Raw genomic sequence first — 22,276 nt, 5'->3', positions numbered from 1 at the left:
GAAACCGAAAATTATATATATATATATATATATATATATATATATATATATATATATATATAATAGTTCTTTCCTAACTCTTGATTTCTTGAAGTTAGGCCATTCTCGAAGTTTTGGTTTGCTATAAAATCTTTTCACTCAAAAGCCAGAAAACTATAAAGAAAGATTAAATGTAAAAATTCAATACTTCCAGAACCACATCCCTCACCATCCAACTAGTAGAAGTTTCAAAAGCGCCATTCGGATATGGAGACCATTCTTTGCTTGTCTAAAATATGCAGCCCTTGGATCCGTATCCACATCCACAGTTATCTACAAAGCATAACAAGGAGAAATAAATTTGCCAACCACTATAATTGATCTTTTTTCTTCTCTAAAATAATTAAAAAAAAATGCTTGTAGCATTTACCTCATCAAGCCTCGGGAGAGGATGCATGACCACAGCATGCTTCTGCATCACATTTAACACATAACTGTCGACAATGTATTTGCCTCGAGCTTCTTCATAAAGGTCAATTCTCTCTCCAAACCTTTCTCGTTGAATACGAGTTTGATAAACAACATCACACTTTGAAGCCACTTCTATTAAATCAGCACATTCTTCCCATTTTACACCCCTTGCCGTCAAATAGTCTTTTATATCATCCTAAGAAAGAATCATTAAATGTGAAGAACTAGAATCTAAATTGCAGAAATTCTTCTGCGCTACGTTTGGACTGTATGATTTAAAATAAAAGATTTGAATTTGATTTCAATTTAAATTACTGGTATGAAAATTGGGTCACTACTTAGATTCACGAATGTTTTAAAAACCCATTTGAAGTGAATTTCAACTGTCAATTTTGTATAAGACAATTCAAATTCACACTGTTAAGGTTTTTTTTTTTTTTTATTAATCCAAGGTTCAGCTGTAAACCCTTACCTTTTTACATTAGTTTTAGATGAATTAACGAAACATATACAAGAGAGTATCCCTTAGTGCATGATAATTGCAGATGATATAATTCTAATAGATGAGACGCGAGAAGGAGTCAATAGAAAACTAGAGCTTTGGAGAAGCACTCTAGAGTCAAAGGGTTTTAACTTAAATAAAACGAAGACATAACACATGCATTGCAAGTTCAGAGAAGGCCGAACTAGTGATAGGGAAGGAGTTAGTTTGGATGGAGTGGTACTATCCCAAAGTAATCACTTTAAATATCTCAGCTCAGTCATTCAAGTAAATAGGGTATATGAGGAGGATGTATGTCATAGGATGAAAGCCGGATGGTTGAAGTGGAGAAGTTCCACAGGAGTTCTATGTGATCGCAAGATTCCCAATAAGTTGAAAAGAAAATTTTACCATACAGCCATACGACCAGTCATGTTATATGGTAGTGAGTGTTGGGCACTGAAGGAGTCGTATGTATCTAAGATAAGAATTGCGGAGATGAGAATGTTAAGGTGGATGAGTGATCACATTAGATTAGATAAAATCCGTAATGAGAGTATTAGAGAAAAGATAGAAGTGGTGCCAATTGAGGATAAGTTGAGAGAAGGGAGATTGAGGTAGTTTAGTCATGTGAAGCGTAGACAAACGGAGGCTCCAGTTAGACAAGTAGAGCGCATTAAGTTAAAGGATAGAAAGAAAAGAAAGGGTAGACCTAAATTGACTTGAAGAAGAATAGTACAACATGACCTAGAAGCATTACACATTTCTTAGGATTTGATCCAAAATAGTTTAAAATGGAGAAAGAGAATCCACATAGCCGACCCAAAATTCTTGGGATAAAAGCTTAGTTGAGTTGAGTTGAGTTATTTGTGAACCTATCATAAATTCATCCCTCTAAATGACTAAAGAAAATCTATGCATGATCAAATTTAAATTTCATTCTCCCAGTTTGTTCATCCAACACAATCTCTCCTAATCAATTTGGTTTCATGCCCGGTCGTTCAACTATGAAAGCGATCTTTCTCATTAGAAGCTTGATGGAGAAATATAGAGATATGAAGAAAGATCTACACATGGTTTCATCAATTTGGAAAAGGCTTATGATAGTGTTCCAAGAGATGTCTTATGGAGAGAGTTAGAACAAAATAGAGTATTTATTAGGTACGTACAAGTATTGAAAGATATGTATGAAGGAGCAACTACTATTGTGCGCACAGTGGGAGGGGACACGAGATTTTACTATCTCAGTTGGATTACACCAAAGTTCAGCTGTAAGCCATTACCTTTTTATATTAGTTTTAGATGAATTGACGAAACATATACAAGAGAGTATCCCTTGGTGCATTATGTTTGCGAATGATATAGTTCTGATAAATAAGACGCAAGGAGTCAATAGAAAGCTAGAGCTTTGGAGAAATACTCTACAATTAAAGGGCTTTAAGTAGAACGAAGACAGAATAAACGCATTGCAAGTTCAGTGAAGGCCGAACTAGTGATAGGGAAGGAGTTAGTTTTGATGGAGTGGTATTATTCCAAAGTAATCACTTTAAATATCTCAGCTCAGTCATTCAAGTAGATGGGAGATGTGAAGAGGATGTTAGTCATAGGATTAAAGCCGGATGGTTGAAGTGGAGACGTGCCACGGAGTTTTATGTGACCGCAAGATTCCCAATAAGTTGAAAGGAAAATTTTACCGTACAGCTATACAACCAATCATGTTATATGGCAGTGAGTATTGGGCACTGAAAGAGTCGTATGTGTCTAAGATAAAAGTTGCGGAGATGAAAATGTGAAGGTGGATAAGTGGCCATACTAGACTAGATAAAGTCTGCAATGAGAGTATTAAAGAAAAGGTAGGAGTGGTGTCAATTGAGGATAAGTTGAGAAAAAGAGATTGAGGTGATTTGATCATATGAAGCGTAGACATACGGATACTTCAGTTAGATAAACAGAGCACATTAGGTTAGAGGATAGAAAGAAAAGAAGGGGTAGACCTAAACTGACTTAGAGGAGAGTAGTACAACATGACCTAGAAGCATTACACATTTTCGAGGATCTAACCCAAAATCGTTTAGAGTGGAGAAAGAGAATCCATATAGCCGACCCCAAATTTTTGGGATAAAGGCTTAGTTGAATTGAGTTGAGTTGTTCATCCAACACAAGACTGGTTCTTCTAAACCAAATTCAAAATTAAAGAGCTCCATTCTTGTTTAATGGCAACCCATTAGTGAAAAGAATATCTGTACTTTTAGAAGAAATTTCTATTACCTTAATTTTCACTACATCAGGAGAGACAAAATAGATCTTCACGTCTTTGTATTTGGCAAGCAAGTATGCAAGTGAACGGACTGTCCTCCCATTTGCAAGATCTCCCACAAATGCAACTTTAATGCTATCCAATTTACCTATCTCTCGATCTATAGTGTATATATCTAAAAGAGCCTGCGTTGTTCATAGAAACAAAGTCAAAGCTTCAATCTTAAGAACTATAATAACCAATATCATCAAACACAAACAGAAGAATTTACATAGTAACTGCAAATTTGTGCGCAAAGTATATTGCCATTGCAACCAGGTGTATCTAAAAAAGTCTGAAAGGCAGGTCTCAGTCACTAGCAATACCTCATAATACCTTTACAATGGACGCCTTTTCCTCACACCACATTTCACATCAATGACTAAATGCTGATGACCAGTTTATGGTCTACTACAAAAATTAAGTAGTGATGACAGTTTCCATATGCAAACAGGAAACTACACAGTGCAACTATTAATGGTGATACAATCGGAGTTTGGCTCAAAAAGAAAAAGAAAAAGGAATGAATAAAAATGTGAGTCATGCAGCTGCTTCGCCAAAAAAAACTTACAACTTGGGAAGGATTCAGGAATGACAAATTATTCATGACTAAAAATTAAACAATCAGATTGTTCAACAACTTATCCATCACAAAATTCTATTGCTTCTCATATTTTTAATCATGTTGCCAGAAAGTTATGTTATTCAATTATGTTATTGGATAGCCAATTACTTACTCATTTTCTCACATCAAACTAGCTTATACATCCTTCCATGACAACCCTTTCTTTTTCAATTGTTTTAATTGGCTGTACTGATTCTGAAAAAAAAAGGCAGAAGCCATTGAAAGAAAGTTCAACACACCTGAGTTGGATGCTGTCCAGGACCATCCCCTGCATTAATAATAGGAATGTTAGCAGTTGCTGCAGCTCTTCTTGCAGCACCACTTTCAAAATGACGCATAACAATGATGTCTGAATACCCTTCAACAGTTCTAACGGTATCTGCAAATCAAGCTCCAAACATAATTAACCGGACTACTAGTAGAACAGTTTCATGGAAAAAAGAAAAAAGAATCACCTTCAAGTGTCTCTCCCTTGGCAGCTGATGAAAATTCCCTTGCATTTTCAGTAGTCAAAACCTCACCTCCTAAACGTTTCATGGCAGACTCAAAAGAAAGCCTAGTACGAGTAGACGGCTCATAAAAAAGGGTAGCCATGAGATAACCCTTAAGAATTTGACAACCAGGAGAATTCTTGTCAATCTTCTCCATCTCTCTCGCAACTTCAAATATAGTACTTAGAATTTCTCTGTCGAACTGCTGTGCCTCAATCACATCATCAAGTTGAAATTTCTTTCCAATTGAAAATGAAGGGCTACTTTCAATTTCCAATGTACTACACCGAATTCCATTCCTCATTGAAAGCCTTAATCCAGCAAAAACAGAGACTGGCTTTGGACAAAAGGCTTGTTTACTAAATAGATTTGAATAATTGCACATTAACCCAGTACAGAACTTCATGGGCATGAAAGAGATTGAATGCTCATTCAATAAGCCGGTGGAAAACAAAGTAGAGACAGCCATTAACAATAGATTACAACCCGTCCAATGCAACCTGTAAAATAAACCGAAAATCACAACCTATAGAGTGTCATGTTTATGTAGATTCAAACAAAAACATAAAGAAAAATCGAACTAATTGCAAAAACTTCATTGATTAAAACAAAGAATAATGAAAACCTCAAAACTCTCTTCTTTCTTCTTAGGCCGTTTAAAAGCTTAAAAAACATATATAAGAAAAACTGAAACAGAAATGATCATAGTAGAAAGCAAAGAAACGCACAGACGTAGGGAGGTGAGATGAGAGCATACGAATCTGAGTATAGTGAGAGAGAGCCGATTGCAGATTCTTAGTTTGATTGTTTGTTTAGCTGGGGAGAGAACGATAGGGTTTTAGAAGAAAGAGAAAAAGCGGGATCTTTGGGAAAAGCAAAACCAAGCAATGTTTTTGGCGCAAATAATGTTAAATTACGTCCAACTCCTTGAGAGTCCCCAGAAGGTTTAAATTTGACTTTTTTATTTTTCATTTGATTAAAATTATTATTATTATTATTTAAAAAATACTAATTTTTTTATTGAATTACAGTTTATTAGTTGTGATATTTGAATTTTTATTTTATTTGATAATTAATTTAAGAAGGGTAATTTGATAGTTGCAAGCATTTTATTGATTGATGGGATGCTAATAAAAATGTCATTTTTACATATGATATGAGAATAAAAATATTTCTGGAAACATTGATTTATTTTAGAATTTCTAACAATGAAATAATATTAATTTTCTGCCCTTCTACTTATGCTGTATTTGTCAAAAATTTACTTTATTTTTAAATTAATTATAATTATATTTTTATTAGTTAAATTAATTATAATATTTATATAAATTTAAAATTTTTAATTCTCTTTATACTTAACTTCAATTAAATATAAAATTTTATAAAAAATAATTAGTTTAAAAAATAATAAGTAAAAAATAAAAAATATAATTATTTTATATCTATAATATATAATAATGTATGAATAAGGGGATGAATTTTTAAACTAATTAAAATATTTTTTTATAAATTTATATTATTTAAAAAATATTAATTAAAATAAATTAAAATTTTATAATGAATCCTATTTTATATAATATTCATCATTATTTTAAAAAAATACTTAAAAAATTACACTCACGTTATAGCTGCGTATTTTAAAAGTAGTTCATATTCAGTTTAATTTAAAAAAATCAAAATGAAGTCAAATAAGTATTTTAAGAAAGCACTTTTAGAATACTATTTAATTAAGTTATGATAGTGGAAAATACTCTCAAAATATTTTAAAATTTTTAAAATAATAAAAATAAAAAAAATACAAATAAGAAAAAGAAGAAAAGAAATAATTACTTAATAGTATTCTTATATGATTATTATGAAATAATTAAAAATACATGTAAATTTATATTTTAATCAATATTATATTTATAATATATATAATGTAATTTATAATTTTAAAAAATAAAAATATTTATTACATATATTAAATAATTAAAATTTTAAAATTATTTATATTAAATAATATAATAATATAAAATTTTAAAATATCAATATAATAAAAATGAAAATTTTATAATAATGATACACTAAACTAAGAAAAATATATTTCAAAAACTATTCTATTTGTTAATATATATTAATTTAGTTATATAATTTTATTATGTAAATTAATATTATTTTAAATTATAAAAAATTAAAATAAAATATATTCAAATTAAACTTATTTAAAAAAAAAGTAAAATATCATGAATTTGATTCAATAAAGTAATTTGTATTTATAATTAATTTATTTTAATTTTTAAATATCTTTACTCTTTATATTTTTAAAATTTATTATATTTTTTATTATATTAAATTTAAGTTTATAATTAACTTAATGCTATAAATATATAATAACTTTTATAAAAATATGGTCCAATAAAAAAAATAATTCTTTAATTGATAAATATTTTATTTACATGATTAATTAAAATAATATTAAAATTAATATTTTAATTTAAATAATTAAATATAATATTTATAATATTATGATAATATTATATTATATATAAAAATTAATAAAAAATTATATAAAAAAAAATTAAATCTTTCTGCAACGAGTATAATAACATTCACGTCGTGCAAAAACTAGTTTCATAAAATTTTCGCTTAAAGCGAAAAGTACCCAATTTTACAGGATTTGAATACATAACTCGTAGAAATCTAAATCTTTTTCATCATGGCAGTGTCCTTCAATGTGATCATTGATTTAAGTGGACACGAACTTATTTGAGAAGTAAAAATATTTTCCCTGACAACAACTAAGCTTGTATAATCTCAACTCTATTTAACCATAGAGTTGTTGTTAGTATTGTGGCATTACATTAGCAAAATTCCATTTTCAATCCTCCATATATTGGAAAAGAGGCTTTTTGTAGGATTAAAAAAGTTAAAGAATAAATAAATATAACTTAAAAAATTAACAATGAATAAGTGTTCATAAATTCTCTCATATTGACGATATGATTAAGAAAAACAAGACATATAAAAAAAGGCATCACCAACAAATTTGAACAGTCTCATCTCAAAATATAAAACTGAAACACCACTGGTTTATTATTATTACTTTTTTTAATAATATAGTTCAGAACATAGGTCACAAGATTATATTAGAAGACACAACCCAACATTTTTCTTTTAAATATATCCTAAAACATTAAACAATAAGCCATGGCCTGGGCAGATTAGGAGGAAATGGGAATGAATCAAGAACGAGGGCGAAGATGAGGACGTGGACGCCATGGAGGCAGAGACAAAGGTTCAGGCTCAGACTCAGGCTCAGAATATCCACACATCCCATAATCACAGCGGATCCCCCAGGGGCATTTGCTCCCACATTTGCCACAATTGAAGGGGCTAATATTGACATCCACACAAAATCCATGGCAACATAGCCAACTAAAGGGGCATTTAACTCCACATAAACCACAGTGATTAACATTAGAAGACACGTCAACGCACTTATTTCTACAGCACCGCATTTGAGCCTTCGGTCGACGGTTTCCCTCTCTGCATATCCAAGGCTTGCTCCTGCACCCAGCTGTGGGTCGCAGGTGTGGGTGTGGATGGGGGTGCAGGTGTGTAGGTCGATGTAGGTGGTGGTGGTTTATAAGTGGATGGTTTTTGGTTACTTTCTTGAGCCGTGGCGACAGTGATGAACTACCAGCGGTGAAATTTTGTTCCACTGCAGAATATCCTCTTAGAAAAAGGGAGAGTATCAATAAAAGCAAGATAGCAATTAAAACATTGTGTAGCTGCTGCATTATTTAGTTGCGAAGACAAAAGATATATGTATTATGTATATATGAAATGTGTATATTTTTATGTGTCTAAAAGAAGAGAAAAAAGTTAGTTCGTTGAATTCAATAATGTTTTTGCTGTCCAGAGAAGAATGAAGGGGTTAAGGCTGGGGAATTCGAGTTTTTCTTACATGGTAAGACAAATGAGGACGCATTTTTATAAGGGGTGCTAATCACCAACTACATGATTAGGGAGAGGATGCTTCTTTTTGCTTTGTGCCCACACAAGTGATCTTTAGTTTTTACAAATCCTATTGTTTAGGTGCAACTGGTGTGAGCGAACTGTTTTGTATGATATTTCAAGAAAGAAAAGGCCATTGTTTTTCTTTGAAAAAGAGAGGTGGAAAGACCTTTTTCTTGGGGCTTATGATCCCATGTGGTGTGCATGAGATGAGAATAGAGAGGAGAGGTCCACCCCCATTCCATGCAGGGTCGGATCCACATGCAATGGTGGAGGGGCCATCGCCCCCCCAACCTTGAAAATTTGTTCAAGAGTTTGCATGGGTGCTACAGTGTTGCCCCAAACACCCCCCCCCCCCCCCTCTTCCTCAAATTTTACCTTGCTCCCCCTAGGCTAAATAATTTTAACATTTGTAGTCTATTATAACCCAACTTTAAAAAAAGTGAAGACTTTAACCCATTATTGAACCCAGCCCAAAGCTTAATGAATTATTAATATATTTAACAATACTTTGTATACATGTATTTATAAGTTTACTTTGGATTACACTCCCCCCTCCCCTCTCCAACCCCCACCCCCCCCAAAATCCCAACTTCTAGTTCCGCTCCTGATTCCATGCAAATCTTAACTATACTATGCCTATATGCATATGTAGCAGACATCCACACAAGAAGCCACGGCTTCACTTCTCATGTGATGTCCATCAAATGGACTCCAACAATATTTGAAAGGGCTCAAAATTTTAATCAACCAGGATAAAAGTGCAACAAAGCAGCTTGTAATAATCTTAATTCGGCAGTGAAATCACCATTAACTAAACTGATCAAAATCAAATTGTTCTATAACTTCAAGCACCCATAAACAATAAACTTTATTGCAATTCAGAGAACTCGCTTAGTTTGGGGTGACCTTTTAAACTAAAATACATGAGAAAACTCACCAATGCCAAGCTCCACTTTTGCTCTTACAATAAGTCATTTTGCAGTGTCTTCAGCATCTTCCTGCCCATAACGACGCCTAAACTTGGCAATCTGTCCTAAACTTTCAGCCATTTGTCGTCTTGTCCTGAAGTGGTAGACTTTACCAACATGGTGAATTTTTGTCATCATAATGTGCATCAATCTACCACTCTGGATCACATAGGATATCCACTGCATCTGAGGGTGAATTCCTTTCTTCATTTTGGAAGAAACTGCAATTCAAACAGCAGCAAATTTGATGGAGCTATGAGTGGAATTTCATATATTAAAAACAATATCATTAAGAATATGCATTATTTGCCAATGCAATAATCACATAATATTGTAAAAGATAAAATTAACAGCTATCAATAAAATCATAAATCTTATAAACTATACTGAAACAGCAATCAAAAGAAATATAATATAAGTAAACTATTTAAACATAATAACATTTTACTAAGCACATAATCAAACTTTATCATGTCATCTAATCCAAGCAAACACCATTAGAAAAAAATAAAAATCACAAGTTACAAATCCCATAAAAAGTAGAACATTTACTAAACAAGAAAAGGCAACAGAGTACAGATAGTAGAACTGGAATGCAACCAAAAATTCATTGAAGCCCGGATAATAAAGAAATTCAATTAGGCCAAAAAAAAAAAGCAACATTGATGATAGCCAACAAGGATCTTGGTAAGAAACCGAAAATAATGAATGGAAAAGAAAGAAATGAGAGCTAAACATAGATTTCGCATCCAACGAAAAGTCAGACAACAACTGCACAAGCATAATAGTCGAAAACCACTTCAAATGAGAAAAAAATCTAAATATTAGTTTTTCCCTAAAGGATGTAGAAAGCTTACGCTTAAACAAAAAGAGAGCGCTTGATAGCTGATATTTTGTGCCTCTAGGAAGAGTGAGCAAAGAGAAGAAGATGGTGAACTGACAATAGCCAAAGAGCAAATTCTGGGCCGAGAATCCAAAATAACAACGGAATAGATTAGCCATTGGACCCTGAAGTCTAGGCCGCCAACGAGCCTTCTTCGGAACCTAACCCATTTATCTAACCATGGCAAATAATATATATTTATTTTTTTGGTAAAAAGAAAAATAAATAAATTATTTTACAAATATAAGAAGTCCGTTAATAGACCAAAGCTAGATATCGTTTATCAAATATCCAATGGAACAAATCAAACTAAAAAAGGTGGGTGATGATGATCAAGACATTCATATAAAAAAAATTTTATACGCAATAGAAAGATAGGAATCTTTCAAGCAAGATTTTCTAAAGAATCAAACAGAAATTTAGTAATTAGAATTTAGATCCCTCCGTATTCATAATTATATAGAAGTAATGATTGATATTTTTTTAACAGAAAATGAGAATGCTTCATCATTTGTCTGTTTCATTGGCATTCAAATTATTGACGCTTTTTGATCAATTGATGAGAATCAAAAGTCCGTCAATTTTTATTATTTTATTTATGCCAGCATTTTGGGTGGGAAAATGTCCAATGATTCTTCAAAGGTTGCTCGCGTTTTTGCCATGATAATTGAAAGACATCACTCCTCTTAGTTTAAACAATTTGTGCATTGTTGAGGACAAATTTGGTCAACCCATAAACACAGTACCATGAACTTAACAAAACCAGTGATCATCACGGTTGATGGCCCTGTAACTTATGTCTCACCTGGATTCAGCAAACCATATAAGAATGTTGAAACAGGCATTATTTACATAAACTGTTTCACAACAGAAAACATTCCATAGCATATTATACAACCCAACATAGTACGTCCAAACAGAGCATTGCTGAAGACACAGCAGAAAAATAGTGCTGAACACACGAACATGAATGGGTACCATAAGAAGGCAAACCTAGTCTGCTTATTTTAAGTATTAATAATAGTAACCACGTCACATGCCACACCTGACATATTTTAAGAAACAGAAACATTGCTGGTCTGCTCATCAAAGCCAACCTTTACTGCTGAACTAGGCATTCTTGAGTTCCACTCACCATAGCACAGTGAGAGCCCTTGTTAATAGCATCCACTTCTTCAAGAGAGTTGTTGACATTTGCATCCTCAAGCATGTCCTGAGCTTCATTCTCACTGCCATTATCGCTGCAGGAAATTACTTCAAAGATGAGAGCATTCACTTCCTCAAAACTTGCTTCAGAGAGAGAAACCTCAGCAAGCAGCTTCCAAGCATTCTCCTCAGATGCTTCCTCGTAGTCCTTCTTCCTCTTTAACACCATATGGCCACTGATTTCCCACACAGCTGGGTTCACTTGGGTATCAAGAAGTTCAGGGCTCACTTCCCCAAGAGCTTGTTTCTCAGCATAACACTGTTAATTCATTTGATGAAAATTGAGTACATGAGCAAATTTATTAGTATATCAAGAAGCAAAACCACTAACCATGCTTCCAAGTTCATTACCTGTGGCAAAAGAAAGATGCGCTTTCCACAATCAGATATGAGCACGTTGTAAGGAATGTTGTTATCTTGAAGGCAAACGCAAGCATCCGAGACTGTGTTGGATAAATCTTGCAGCGTATTGCCCCCCTCAAATAGAAGACCTCTGACAGGGTAATTCACTAGCTCAGATATTTTCACTCTATTGTCCAAAGTGTTTATCTTCTTAGTGGGTGCCTTCTCAATGGGAAATTGCACAGCCAAATAATAAGCCTGTTCCATGGAAATGATCAAATTGGTATTCCTACGTATCTCTCTCTATCTAAATATGATGATATTGTTTTTTTTTCCTCCCTAATCGTTGCACTACCTAATTGTTAATGATACCATTTGAGTTTATTGAAGCCAATGGCCAGGATGGTACAAACCTGGAAATGAAGGTGGTTGATGGTAGCAAATGCACCCAAGCTGTTGTAACCCAAACGGAAGTATGGATTTGCAGCTTCAGCTGCCATGTAAAGAGCAAGCAGGAAGCTCTCACGATCAATCCTCTGTGGCAAGCACTCCAGAATACGTGGGATCAACAGCACGTGCCCATACTCAATAGGGCTAACCTGTTATGTCAATAAAAAAAAAAAAAGGCATAAACCTCCTATTATCCTAGTGTCCTACTCAATCAAAGAACATTAATTGTCTGGTAAAGAACTATAAACCGTACATTAATGGCAACCACGCTTGTAGAGTTATCAACATCAATGGAGGCACTTGGGAAGAAGTGAACATCCCCATCTTCACTTGATTCAAATTGGAAGAGCACCTCTTCTTGGCCAACTTTAGTGAAGTTGAATTTGTTCCCATCAAAGGGCTGGAGAACCTTGTCAACACGGAATTCAGTTGGCCTCTTTTTCAAGTGGCGGCCCTCATTCAACTGGGCTATGAAACCATACTGGCCAGGAATCACCTAAACCAATATAATGAAAGAGTTTGGCTTAAATCTCCTATCCCCAGCTCAGTAAACACTATGTTGCAGTATTTGAGTTCCAATTGCAAGCCAAACTAGAAAAGAAAGATTATAAATAAGAGAACGGACCTTGGTTTCACAGGCAGTGACATCATAGCGAAAAAGCCCTCTCTGCATACGGTCCTCCCACTAAAAATCCAACAACGCAATATTTTAACTCGAAGTTATGACTTCAACTAATAACAGAGAAAGAAAACATGAATTTTTGGTTCATCATTCTCCATTTGGTAAATAATTATACCTCCCCAAGAAGAAGAGAGTCAAGGAATGCAACGGGAGGCTCGTTGTTCTCATGTACCAGCACCTCCTTCTCGTTCAGCTTCTTGAAAGCGTATAAAGGGAGCTTTGCCCCTATTTTTCAAAAGAAGCCTCAATAAATCAAAATCCAAAGAAGTATCCAGCAGAATCACACAAACACAACAAGAGCGAGCGTTTCAACAAGTACCTTGAATGCAACACCTCTGAAGGCAATTGCGGCCACAGCCCCCATTCCGGCTAGCCCCCTCTTCCGCCTCCTCCTTCTGGAAATTCGACACAACAGTAGGAACCCTCTTGATCCTTAACATGAAGCTTTCACTCATCTTTACTTAAAATTCCCAAAATAATCCAATCCCAATAAACTTGCTTAATCGAGATCTAATAGTTCTAACTACTCCTATTGCTCTTACAGCTTACAACTTAATCTATATAAATATAACCTAAACCTAATAGACAAAGGAAAGGAGGGAACCACCACCAGCAAGGAAGAGGAGATCGGAAGGGCTACCGCCTTCGGAAGGCAAAGCACCACGTCCACCGTGCGGCGAAGGGTTGCTCTCTATCACACAACCCTTGCGTCGTACAGCCCGGACATGTATCAGAGGCCGACGTACTCCGTGTATAGCCGTGATGTCTACAACTTGTCTACCCTGGGTTTTACCCCCAAGAACACCTCTCTTACGAAACCAAACTTCACCCTTAACACCAAAACACTTCCGGTCGCTATTCTCCGTTTCCTCAAATACTTGATATGGGTATATGATCACAGGAAGCAGGAAGGAAAATGGGGATCTGGGAATGGGCACAGGTGGAGGAGAGGAGTAGTTGTTATATAGATAAAAGGAAAGAGGCAGTTGTGGCTATGATTGCCGTGAGGTGTATATTGTTAGTGATGCAACTGTGAAACTTGAAAATGATTTGTAACAGAGCGGGGGGACAGGTGGGTCGTGCCTTCTGGTTCACCCGTACCGCCTGTAGGGTTGGCCGGAGAGGGACCACGCGGGCGTATGGATAGGGAAAACACCGGGACCACTCCTTGCTTGGATTTATATCGTTCGGAGGAGGGAATTGCTAAAGCGAAAATGCTAATTAGGAGTTTAAATAATATTCTTTCCGTTCTCTTCTTAATTCCAGAGTTGGGATGATAAGTTTTCTTTTTACAAAATAAATTTATATAAAAAATATTTTTTAATTAATCCCAATTGATTGGTAAAGCTTAATCATGATCATCACCATGTCAAGGTGCATTCTCACGACACGCGCTCTCTGAGGAGGGAATCTTCGTGTTGCAAGTCAAGCAGGAAGCCGTTTTTGTTCTGTAAAACCTTCCTCCTCTTTTCATCGCAATTATTCTAATCCATGGCAATGTGTTTGGTTAACTACTACTAAGCAAAATTATTCAATGGTCCCAGTAAAAACGCATTATTTTTCACGTTTATATAAAATTTGTTATTTTTTATAACAAAATAAAATTTATTATTTATATTTTAAAGAAAATTTTACTTATTTATAAATATATAACATATTATTTTATATATATATTAATTTTCCCATTAACAAACTAACACAATCACCCAAGTTGCCTATAATTCTATTAATTTTAAATTTAATTATATCTCGCTTCAATATAATTTATTTATGTTCAAAATTATTTCATAGTGTTTACTTAAAAAAAATTGTCGGAAAAACTCGTGTTTAAATCTTTTTATTTGTTAATTATAAAATTTATTATTATTATTATTATAATAGTGAGAATTGTTAATGAGAAAAATATTATCTTCCATAATTTATTAATTATTATTTGATCAATCAAAATAATAATTATTTGATCAATCAAAGAATTTTTCTTACTCAATTCATCTTTGATGTGATTCATATGATTTTATTAATTATATGGTAATGCCGTCTAGGTTTTGATAAACAACGAGATTAAATTATTTTAAAGAATAAAATTCTTTGCCAATTTTTTAAGTAGAAAAGAATGACCATTGAATTTTTTTTTTTTTCCATTTTGAAGTATAGTGGTTTTCTTTATAGCACTACTTTTCATAAGAAAAATGATTTAGGTGGAAAGGACTTTTTTTATCAATTAAAATCAAATATTTATGAAAATTATTTTTTTATAATTAAATTTAATTAAAACTTCACAATATCACTGAATTAAATTTTATTAATAATTTAAAAAAAATATTAATTATACATATCCACGACAGAATTAATTTTCCCGTAATTATGGAACACTTTTGAAAATATAACGCTATAAATTAAAGATGTGTGGCCAACTAAACTTCCCCTTAACAAATCTCCCATCGTTAAGTTGGACGGACTTGCTCCAAAACAAAATTATCATTAAAAAAGGATTTAAAATTTTCAACAACGCAGATAAAATAAATAAAAATATTATCATTAAACATTTTAATTTCTTTGTATTAAAATACATGTCGTAGGTGGCTTTATTAAATGAGGCCGTGACTTTCCTCTTCCCTAATCCTTGGCGTTTGATAATGGGAGAAAAGTCCAACGCAGGAAATTTCATGAATTGGTGGTTGATAATTACACGGGAGAAGTGAACAGATGGGGATGAGAAAAATCTGCGACTGCTAGACGAGACATTTCCGCCATGTAGTTAAGCGCCCACCGCCACCACCACCCACTCCTCCCTAATATCCACATCAAATTGCAAAACATTTTCACTTTCCCGATACTCGTGAACTGTGTTTGCCTTGACTCGAATCCTTCTCCTTCATCACTTCTCTTCACACATTTTTCTCGTTCTTTCTTTTTCCAGATTCCAAATTGTCAACGGCTGGCTAGCGGTCTTCATTCTTTAATTTTTTTTTTTAATAACGTTATAAAAGTTTATATTCAAACAAGTTCTGATTAGTTGTTTAATTATTTATTAAAAATCGCTAATCATTCACAACTGATAGCGAATCAGATAATGTACGGAGTAGAAAATTTTTAGTTTAAGTTTCTTCATTTACTTGTGAAATTAATTATTTATAATTAAAAAAAAAGAAATACATGGGATTTGAGCTGTATTTGAATGCTTTATTTTGAAATGTTATTGACTGTGTTTGCTTCAATTTTAGTGTTTTTTTTTTTTTTAATTATGTTGTTTATTTGAATCTTTAAATCAATTTTCACCTTAATATTTTTCTTAGTCCAAGTGGTGAAGAAATTGATGATTGCTTTTGTGAAAGTGAGAAACGATAACAGGAAGAAGGAGAGGGACATAAGTGTTTTTGGCAAAAAAAATAATGATCACAGAAAATATGAAAATATTTTTATAATTAAATAATAAAAATATTTTAAAAATATTTTATATGAAAATTATTTTTTATATATAAATTATAATTTTAGTTTTTTCTTATTTGAGGTCTTTTTTTTATAAAAATAAAATTAAAAATTAAAAAATTATGAAAGAGTTAGTATATATAGTATAAAATGTTTATGTCCTGCAAAAGAACACGTGGTTGATTAAAACTGAGCCGTTTTGATAATTGGAACTACTTAACTCAAGATTCCGTTCGTAAAAAATTAAAAAAAAAAAGGATTCCGGCCGCTTGAAGCAAAAACAATTAGATTCCGAATATTTAGAGAGATCATTCTGTGTAACTCAGCATATGCTTATATCAACTATATGTTGGTCCAATTTTTGCTGATTGATTTTGAAACATCGCCTTTTGATTCATCAATCAATCATAACCATTGTTTTCTTTACAAGGACGGAAGACTACTCCCACGCTTCTAAGAGCTTTGAAGCTGCGAGTGCAAGACAGTGTTCCATTCCATCTGCTTTCATTAACTCTTTTGTTTGGAAAAAGAGAAAGGTGACAAAAGTTTTTAATGCAAGTGCTGATTTCAAGCATGCACACAAGAGCTAAGACAAACAGAGGAAATTTCGTGAGAAAACCTCTTAGCATAACGTCTTTCAGGCTTCAGTCAGCATGTTGAAATTTTGCTAACACTTGTCAATGCTTATTTCCGAAGTTTACGATGTTCATTGGCCTGGGACTATGCAGCCTCAGCTCATCGCTCACCAACCCGTTAAATTCATTGCAAAATTTTAGTTTAACATATTGATTCATCCCACCCTTGAGGCTGATTTTACACCAAATCACCCTCATAAGATATTTAATCCATAAAGTCATTGCACTAACATATAGAAGTTGGGCTGGCGTCCTGAAAGCGGCCCAACCCAAGCTATGATCTCTTTAGCCCAAAATAATGTGCAAGTCTGCATCTAATTAAATTCCGGGAACCAAATTCTAAGATTAATTTGGTTTTAGCATGAGCATAGCATGTCATATGCAATAAATCTTCATCTCTACTGCAAATTAGTTGGATTCCATCCCCTATTTATTGCAATTTTGCAAGATTGTGAAAAGGGTCATTTCCCCAACATTTAAATTAGATGTTAATTTTATATTGTTATATTATGAGAAATTATTGCATAGACTTAAATTATTATGGACTTTTAATATAAAAATATATAATAAAAATAATATGAATTTTATATATTTATAAATTTATAATTGATTAAATTTAAATAAGAAAAATTATTGGTATGAAATTAAAATGAAATTGAAAATCTAACATCGTAGTCTTCATATTTTAAATTTGTACTTGTGCAAAAATTCTTATATATTATTTAATATTCAAAATCATTTTTATTAAATATTAATTGATATTATTTACATATTAGCAAATATTAATATACAAAAAAGATTTAAATATTCATTAAAAATATAAAATTATTTTAAAAATACTATTCTTTTGTGTTCATAACGGATCCTATTAAATAATATTAAAATAGACAAATTTTGGCATATTTTTACATATGTTTTAAAATATTAGAAAGGGCCATTTAAAAAAAAAAAAGGCCCAAAAGAGAACTGTGCTTGCATTGCCGTCGATGATTGCGAGTTGCGAACGTTGGTTGTTGAGTAATGAATACTGAAATGAGAGGAAAACTAAAACTTGTATAGAATCAGAGATTCAGAATACGAATCCCCGTTACGCACTCAATTCCCTGCCCGCGACGTAACTCTCCTCGAAATTCGAATAGCTTCTTCTTCTTGAAGGGCAAACCACTAAGCTTCTTCTCCCTCTTTCTCTCTCCACGCATTTGCTTTCGATGGACGAAGTCATCATGGCCTCTGATGCATCGTCAAGCTTTCGATCAGCATCATTTCAGCCCTCCATAATTCCCTCCAACACTCCTCTTCTCTCCGCTTTCCTTGCCTTCGCTATCGCTCAGTTCCTTAAACTCTTCACCACCTGGTATTTTTTTTTTTGTCGTTCTATATATTTATGTTGTCCTGTAAATTTTATTTTATTTTATTTTATTTTTAGTCTTTTGCTGGGTTTTAATGGGTTACACTATAATTGAGATACTTAATAAAATTATGCAATCGGGTCTTTTATTTTGGGTTGATTTCAATGATTGTTGCTCTTGTTTATGTATGCCCTTGTTCCCATGTGAGTAATCTTTAGGAAATTCTGCATCCATTCGCTGTTTTATCTATCATAAGGATATAGACACGCTTCTTGAATAGCATTAATGCGCCAGGAAAGTGAATGGATTTGAAGTTTGAAAGCTTGTGCATCTGTTTCTATAACAAATCCAAGTTAAATTATTAAATATATTTCTCCAAGTAGTTACATATTGTTGTTATTTAAATTTAGTTACAGGTCAAATTAAACCAGACATCTACATATGCCAATGATAAAGAGTGACTGCATACAAGTAGAGGGGACAGATGGGGAAAAGCTAGACCATACATGGCTTGAGGTTGGAGTTATAAGGATTCGGTTTCTCAAGAACATCTTTCGAAGAATATGATTCTAGAGAGAGCAGGATGGAGGGAAGGAATTCTAGTACACCACCTCACTTAGTATGGAATTAAAGATTAATTGAGTTTTAGTAAAGAAGCAAGATGTTGCTTAGTTTTCCATCACTCAGGAGACGTTAAGCAATATTGGGAAAGTAGAATAATGAATATTCTACACATCTGATTTTGAGTCCTCTTGCTTTCAGGTACTAGTAAATCATAATTGTATGCATGTCAACTTTTTGACAATTATAAGTAGTTTGTTTGAGAATAATAACTGATGTTATTGATTGAAAGTAATCTGGCCTGCATGTTCACTAGTTTGTATGATTAGAGTAGCATGAAGTTTAGTTACAGAAAAATCTTGTTTATTAATTATTTCATCATGCCCCTATGTCCCTTGGTTCCTTTCCAATATATCATCCTACATGTGCAGGTACAAAGAGAAGAGATGGGATTCTAGAAGGATCCTTGGATCAGGTGGGATGCCCTCATCACATACAGCAACTGTGACCGCTCTTGCAGTAGCTATTGGTCTACAAGAAGGAACTGGAGCACCAACATTTGCTATTGCGCTGGTTTTGGCATGTGTTGTATGTATTTATTAACCAGGTCTTGTTCATTCTTTTGCGTTGACATGCTTGATTGTGTTGAAGTTCAGTCTTCTGGAAATTTTAAAATATAACAAATTTGTTTCTCTGCTCCCACTTTCACGTGCTGTCCTCTCAAACAAATTATTCTTGCAGAAAAAGATTTCTTTTCTGCTATAATTATGCTGTTACAAAATTACATTATGATTTATGGTGCATTAGTTCTTGCACTGACTTCCATGCTTATTTAAATAATTAGCAGTTTCCACATTTCATTTGCAATTTGACTTCCTGGATAATGTGTGACATTTTGCAGGTTATGTATGATGCTACTGGTGTTCGACTTCATGCTGGTCGCCAAGCTGAAGTAAGAGCATTCGCTGCAGATAATTTACTTTGTTATATGCATACGTGTTCCACTTATTAATCATATTCACTGTGGAATCTGATAAAGTTTTCTAATATAACATTGATGATGTGAAAAATAATCTTTTTTTTTTTAAGTAAAATAATCTAATTTAAACTAACAGCTTGCTGGAAGGCATCTGCCTTATCTACTATCTGTGGCTGCTCAATGTTGAAGCACTTCTTAAATTCAAAATTTTCTAAAATAAGTGTGAAATGATAACTTTCCTGTAAACTTAATCCCGTGACCTGTGTGTTCTAAATGGAAACCTCTTTATAGATCTGACTATTTTAAGTGGAGGCAAGCTGTAGTCCTTGATTATAACGCTATTGGAATTTGACATGTTTAGCATGTATTATAACAAGCCAGACTTTGGAGGCAGTTTTCTGCTAAACATTCATATGGTGCTTATAATTGATAATCATCTAAAAGTGAAGTACATCAAGTAAGCTGGCATTACCCTGCAGTAGTTTGCCAATTGTTGGACTTGGTTCAATATATATTTTGTCAACCTAACTAGTTTGACATAACAAGTAAATAAAGGGCTTACATTTTTTATAATATTTTTGTTTTTACGAAATGGTTATGAAAAAAATGTACTTGGATGTGCAAATTGTTCCATGATAGTCTGAGAAAGGGAGAAAAACAGCATATGGCTTAGTTTTTTGAATCTTATAGACTGATATTTGTACGCTTTGCTTATTGCAGTTATTAAATCAAATTGTATGTGAGCTACCTCCTGAACACCCGGCCTCCAATGTCAGACCTCTTCGAGATTCACTAGGTCACACTCCTCTCCAGGTCTGTGACAGTGGCAGTTACATTGTTCTATATGTGCACAACTGAAGTCAAATCATCTTTTCTCCCACAATTAAGTAGATTAGGTCATATTCTACTGAAAGGAGGATTATTTCTGTGGGATGATGAATCCTCAATGGGACAGACCACCTTTAGTGATCTAAATGGCAATTCTAGCAGTGCGTCTATAGATGTTGATTGTACCTGGCCTGTTGTCATTTTACTTTAGTTAGTGGTCCTAAATCCTAGGTCAAGCAACAATGACTTCTTGCCTTCTTGGCTTTTCAATTGGCAGTTGGCATTTCTAGATGTTTTTTCTATTCAGTTGGTACTTTTAGAATTGGCATTGTGGTAGGATCCGACGGGGCTAGCTTATTATGTCTTACATTTAACCAAATGAGATTGCACTTCTATTAATACATAAATATAGCAAAAAATCCATGAAACAATGCTAAACAGTTCAGTGGAAAGTCCGAGTGCACTGTTTTGAAAATTGAAGCACTTGAACAGCGTTTCCTGAGATGGCCAACTTTTTGAAAATATAAAGATAGGATTGCTGGCTTTGAGTCAGGTAATTTTTATAGCCCATTTTTAAGCTTTGCTTGTGTTTCACTTTCGTCCTTTGACTTCAATTTGTTACTAAAATATTCATGAACTTTAATTTTATTTCACAAAAATCCCTCTAACCTGGTATAACAGGTTTCTAGGTTCAAAAACAAAATCAAATTACCTTTTTACCTCTTTTCTCTGACACTCAACAAACACCGGCCATTTCAATCACCATTTAGACCTATCACAAAAATACCAATGTTATCACAGCAATTTGTTTCTTGAAAAGGTGGAGGATTTACCTCTCACCGGAAAGTTTTGAAATTGTATTTATAGCTGTCACACTGTAGTTTAGAAGGATCTTTTTTAATATGGAAACTTGCTATTGCAAGTTAAAAGGATTTTTTTGAAACAAAATTGAAGTTTAGGATTTTTTAATTAGTAGCAAAAGTGAAACATGGGGTAAAGTTTGGGACAAGCTATAAAAATTACCCCTGCAGTCATTTCCATAGCCATGAGGTCTCAAGTTCGAGCTTTAGTCAGAGTCAAATAAACAAAAGATATATATATATATATATATATATATATATATAGAGAGAGAGAGAGAGAGAGAGAGAGAGAGAGAGAGAGAGAGAGAGCATTGCTTTGATTGTATTCTGTCCCAGATCTACATGCATGGAAATCCCAGTCAAGCTATTAGCTGAATTTAATTTTACTTGCGTAAACTTGCCATAATTCTGCAGGTTGCTGCTGGTGCCGCTCTAGGGAGCATTGTGGCATTTCTCATGAGAAGTTCCTAGGGGATGATATCGCTATTGATGATTCTGACCTATTTAGTGAACACTGAACAGGCTCTTCTCATTCTTGCAAATATATTTACTCCTCCATAGAAGAATCAAACCTTTTGCTTTGTGTGGCTGTACTCATTGTTATTGCCTGGGGTCTTCTATTCTCATGTAGGATTACTTGACTGAGTGATGTATGTAAAAATTTATTTGCATACGATTGTCTTCAAATATCCATGCAAGAAAGTTGTAAAGTTGACACTGCATGATAATAAAACTATCAGTTGCTGACTATGAAAGAAA

The 22,276-nt window shown here is 33.4% G+C and overlaps 5 protein-coding genes across 6 annotated transcripts; 1 reads left to right on the top strand and 4 right to left on the bottom strand.

The window, feature by feature from the left end:
* Positions 1-84: 84 nt before the first annotated feature.
* Positions 85-5,231, bottom strand: LOC110673401 (aspartate carbamoyltransferase 1, chloroplastic). 2 transcript variants are annotated; one of them, XM_021836533.2, is made up of 6 exons: positions 5,101-5,231; positions 4,308-4,843; positions 4,092-4,231; positions 3,200-3,373; positions 410-646; positions 85-312 (listed from the first exon to the last, which is right to left on the bottom strand). In XM_021836533.2, exons 2-6 carry the CDS (start codon positions 4,810-4,812, stop codon positions 205-207), a joined length of 1,164 nt encoding a protein of 387 aa, XP_021692225.2. In that variant the 5' UTR covers positions 4,813-4,843; positions 5,101-5,231; the 3' UTR covers positions 85-204. The 2 variants fall into 2 exon arrangements, with proteins under 2 accessions (XP_021692225.2, XP_021692224.2); XM_021836532.2 differs by having other exon boundaries at positions 5,072-5,221.
* A 2,336-nt stretch (positions 5,232-7,567) lies between these two features.
* LOC110673471 (stigma-specific STIG1-like protein 3) lies at positions 7,568-8,125 on the bottom strand. The gene has a single exon (XM_021836617.2). The coding sequence runs from the start codon at positions 8,123-8,125 to the stop codon at positions 7,568-7,570; it is 558 nt and encodes a 185-aa protein (XP_021692309.1).
* A 993-nt stretch (positions 8,126-9,118) lies between these two features.
* On the bottom strand, positions 9,119-10,883 carry LOC110673416 (uncharacterized). The gene is made up of 2 exons (XM_021836551.2): positions 10,171-10,883; positions 9,119-9,534 (listed from the first exon to the last, which is right to left on the bottom strand). The coding sequence occupies exons 1-2, from the start codon at positions 10,313-10,315 to the stop codon at positions 9,317-9,319; spliced, it is 363 nt and encodes a 120-aa protein (XP_021692243.1). The 5' UTR covers positions 10,316-10,883; the 3' UTR covers positions 9,119-9,316.
* Positions 10,884-11,026: 143 nt separating this feature from the next.
* Positions 11,027-14,162, bottom strand: LOC110673415 (GDP-L-galactose phosphorylase 2). Its single transcript, XM_021836550.2, has 7 exons — positions 13,196-14,162; positions 12,992-13,101; positions 12,820-12,879; positions 12,448-12,690; positions 12,158-12,343; positions 11,754-12,002; positions 11,027-11,661 (listed from the first exon to the last, which is right to left on the bottom strand). The coding sequence occupies exons 1-7, from the start codon at positions 13,329-13,331 to the stop codon at positions 11,296-11,298; spliced, it is 1,350 nt and encodes a 449-aa protein (XP_021692242.2). The 5' UTR covers positions 13,332-14,162; the 3' UTR covers positions 11,027-11,295.
* A 3,725-nt stretch (positions 14,163-17,887) lies between these two features.
* Positions 17,888-22,276, top strand: LOC110673481 (uncharacterized). The gene is made up of 5 exons (XM_021836632.2): positions 17,888-18,294; positions 19,282-19,438; positions 19,752-19,802; positions 20,550-20,642; positions 21,932-22,276. The coding sequence occupies exons 1-5, from the start codon at positions 18,149-18,151 to the stop codon at positions 21,986-21,988; spliced, it is 504 nt and encodes a 167-aa protein (XP_021692324.1). The 5' UTR covers positions 17,888-18,148; the 3' UTR covers positions 21,989-22,276.

This window comes from Hevea brasiliensis, chromosome 15 (genome assembly GCF_030052815.1).
Source record: "Hevea brasiliensis isolate MT/VB/25A 57/8 chromosome 15, ASM3005281v1, whole genome shotgun sequence".
Taxonomy (NCBI): domain Eukaryota; kingdom Viridiplantae; phylum Streptophyta; class Magnoliopsida; order Malpighiales; family Euphorbiaceae; genus Hevea; species Hevea brasiliensis.
The sequence above is the reverse complement of the archived record's forward strand: the minus strand, read 5'-3'. Positions and strand labels throughout refer to the sequence as shown.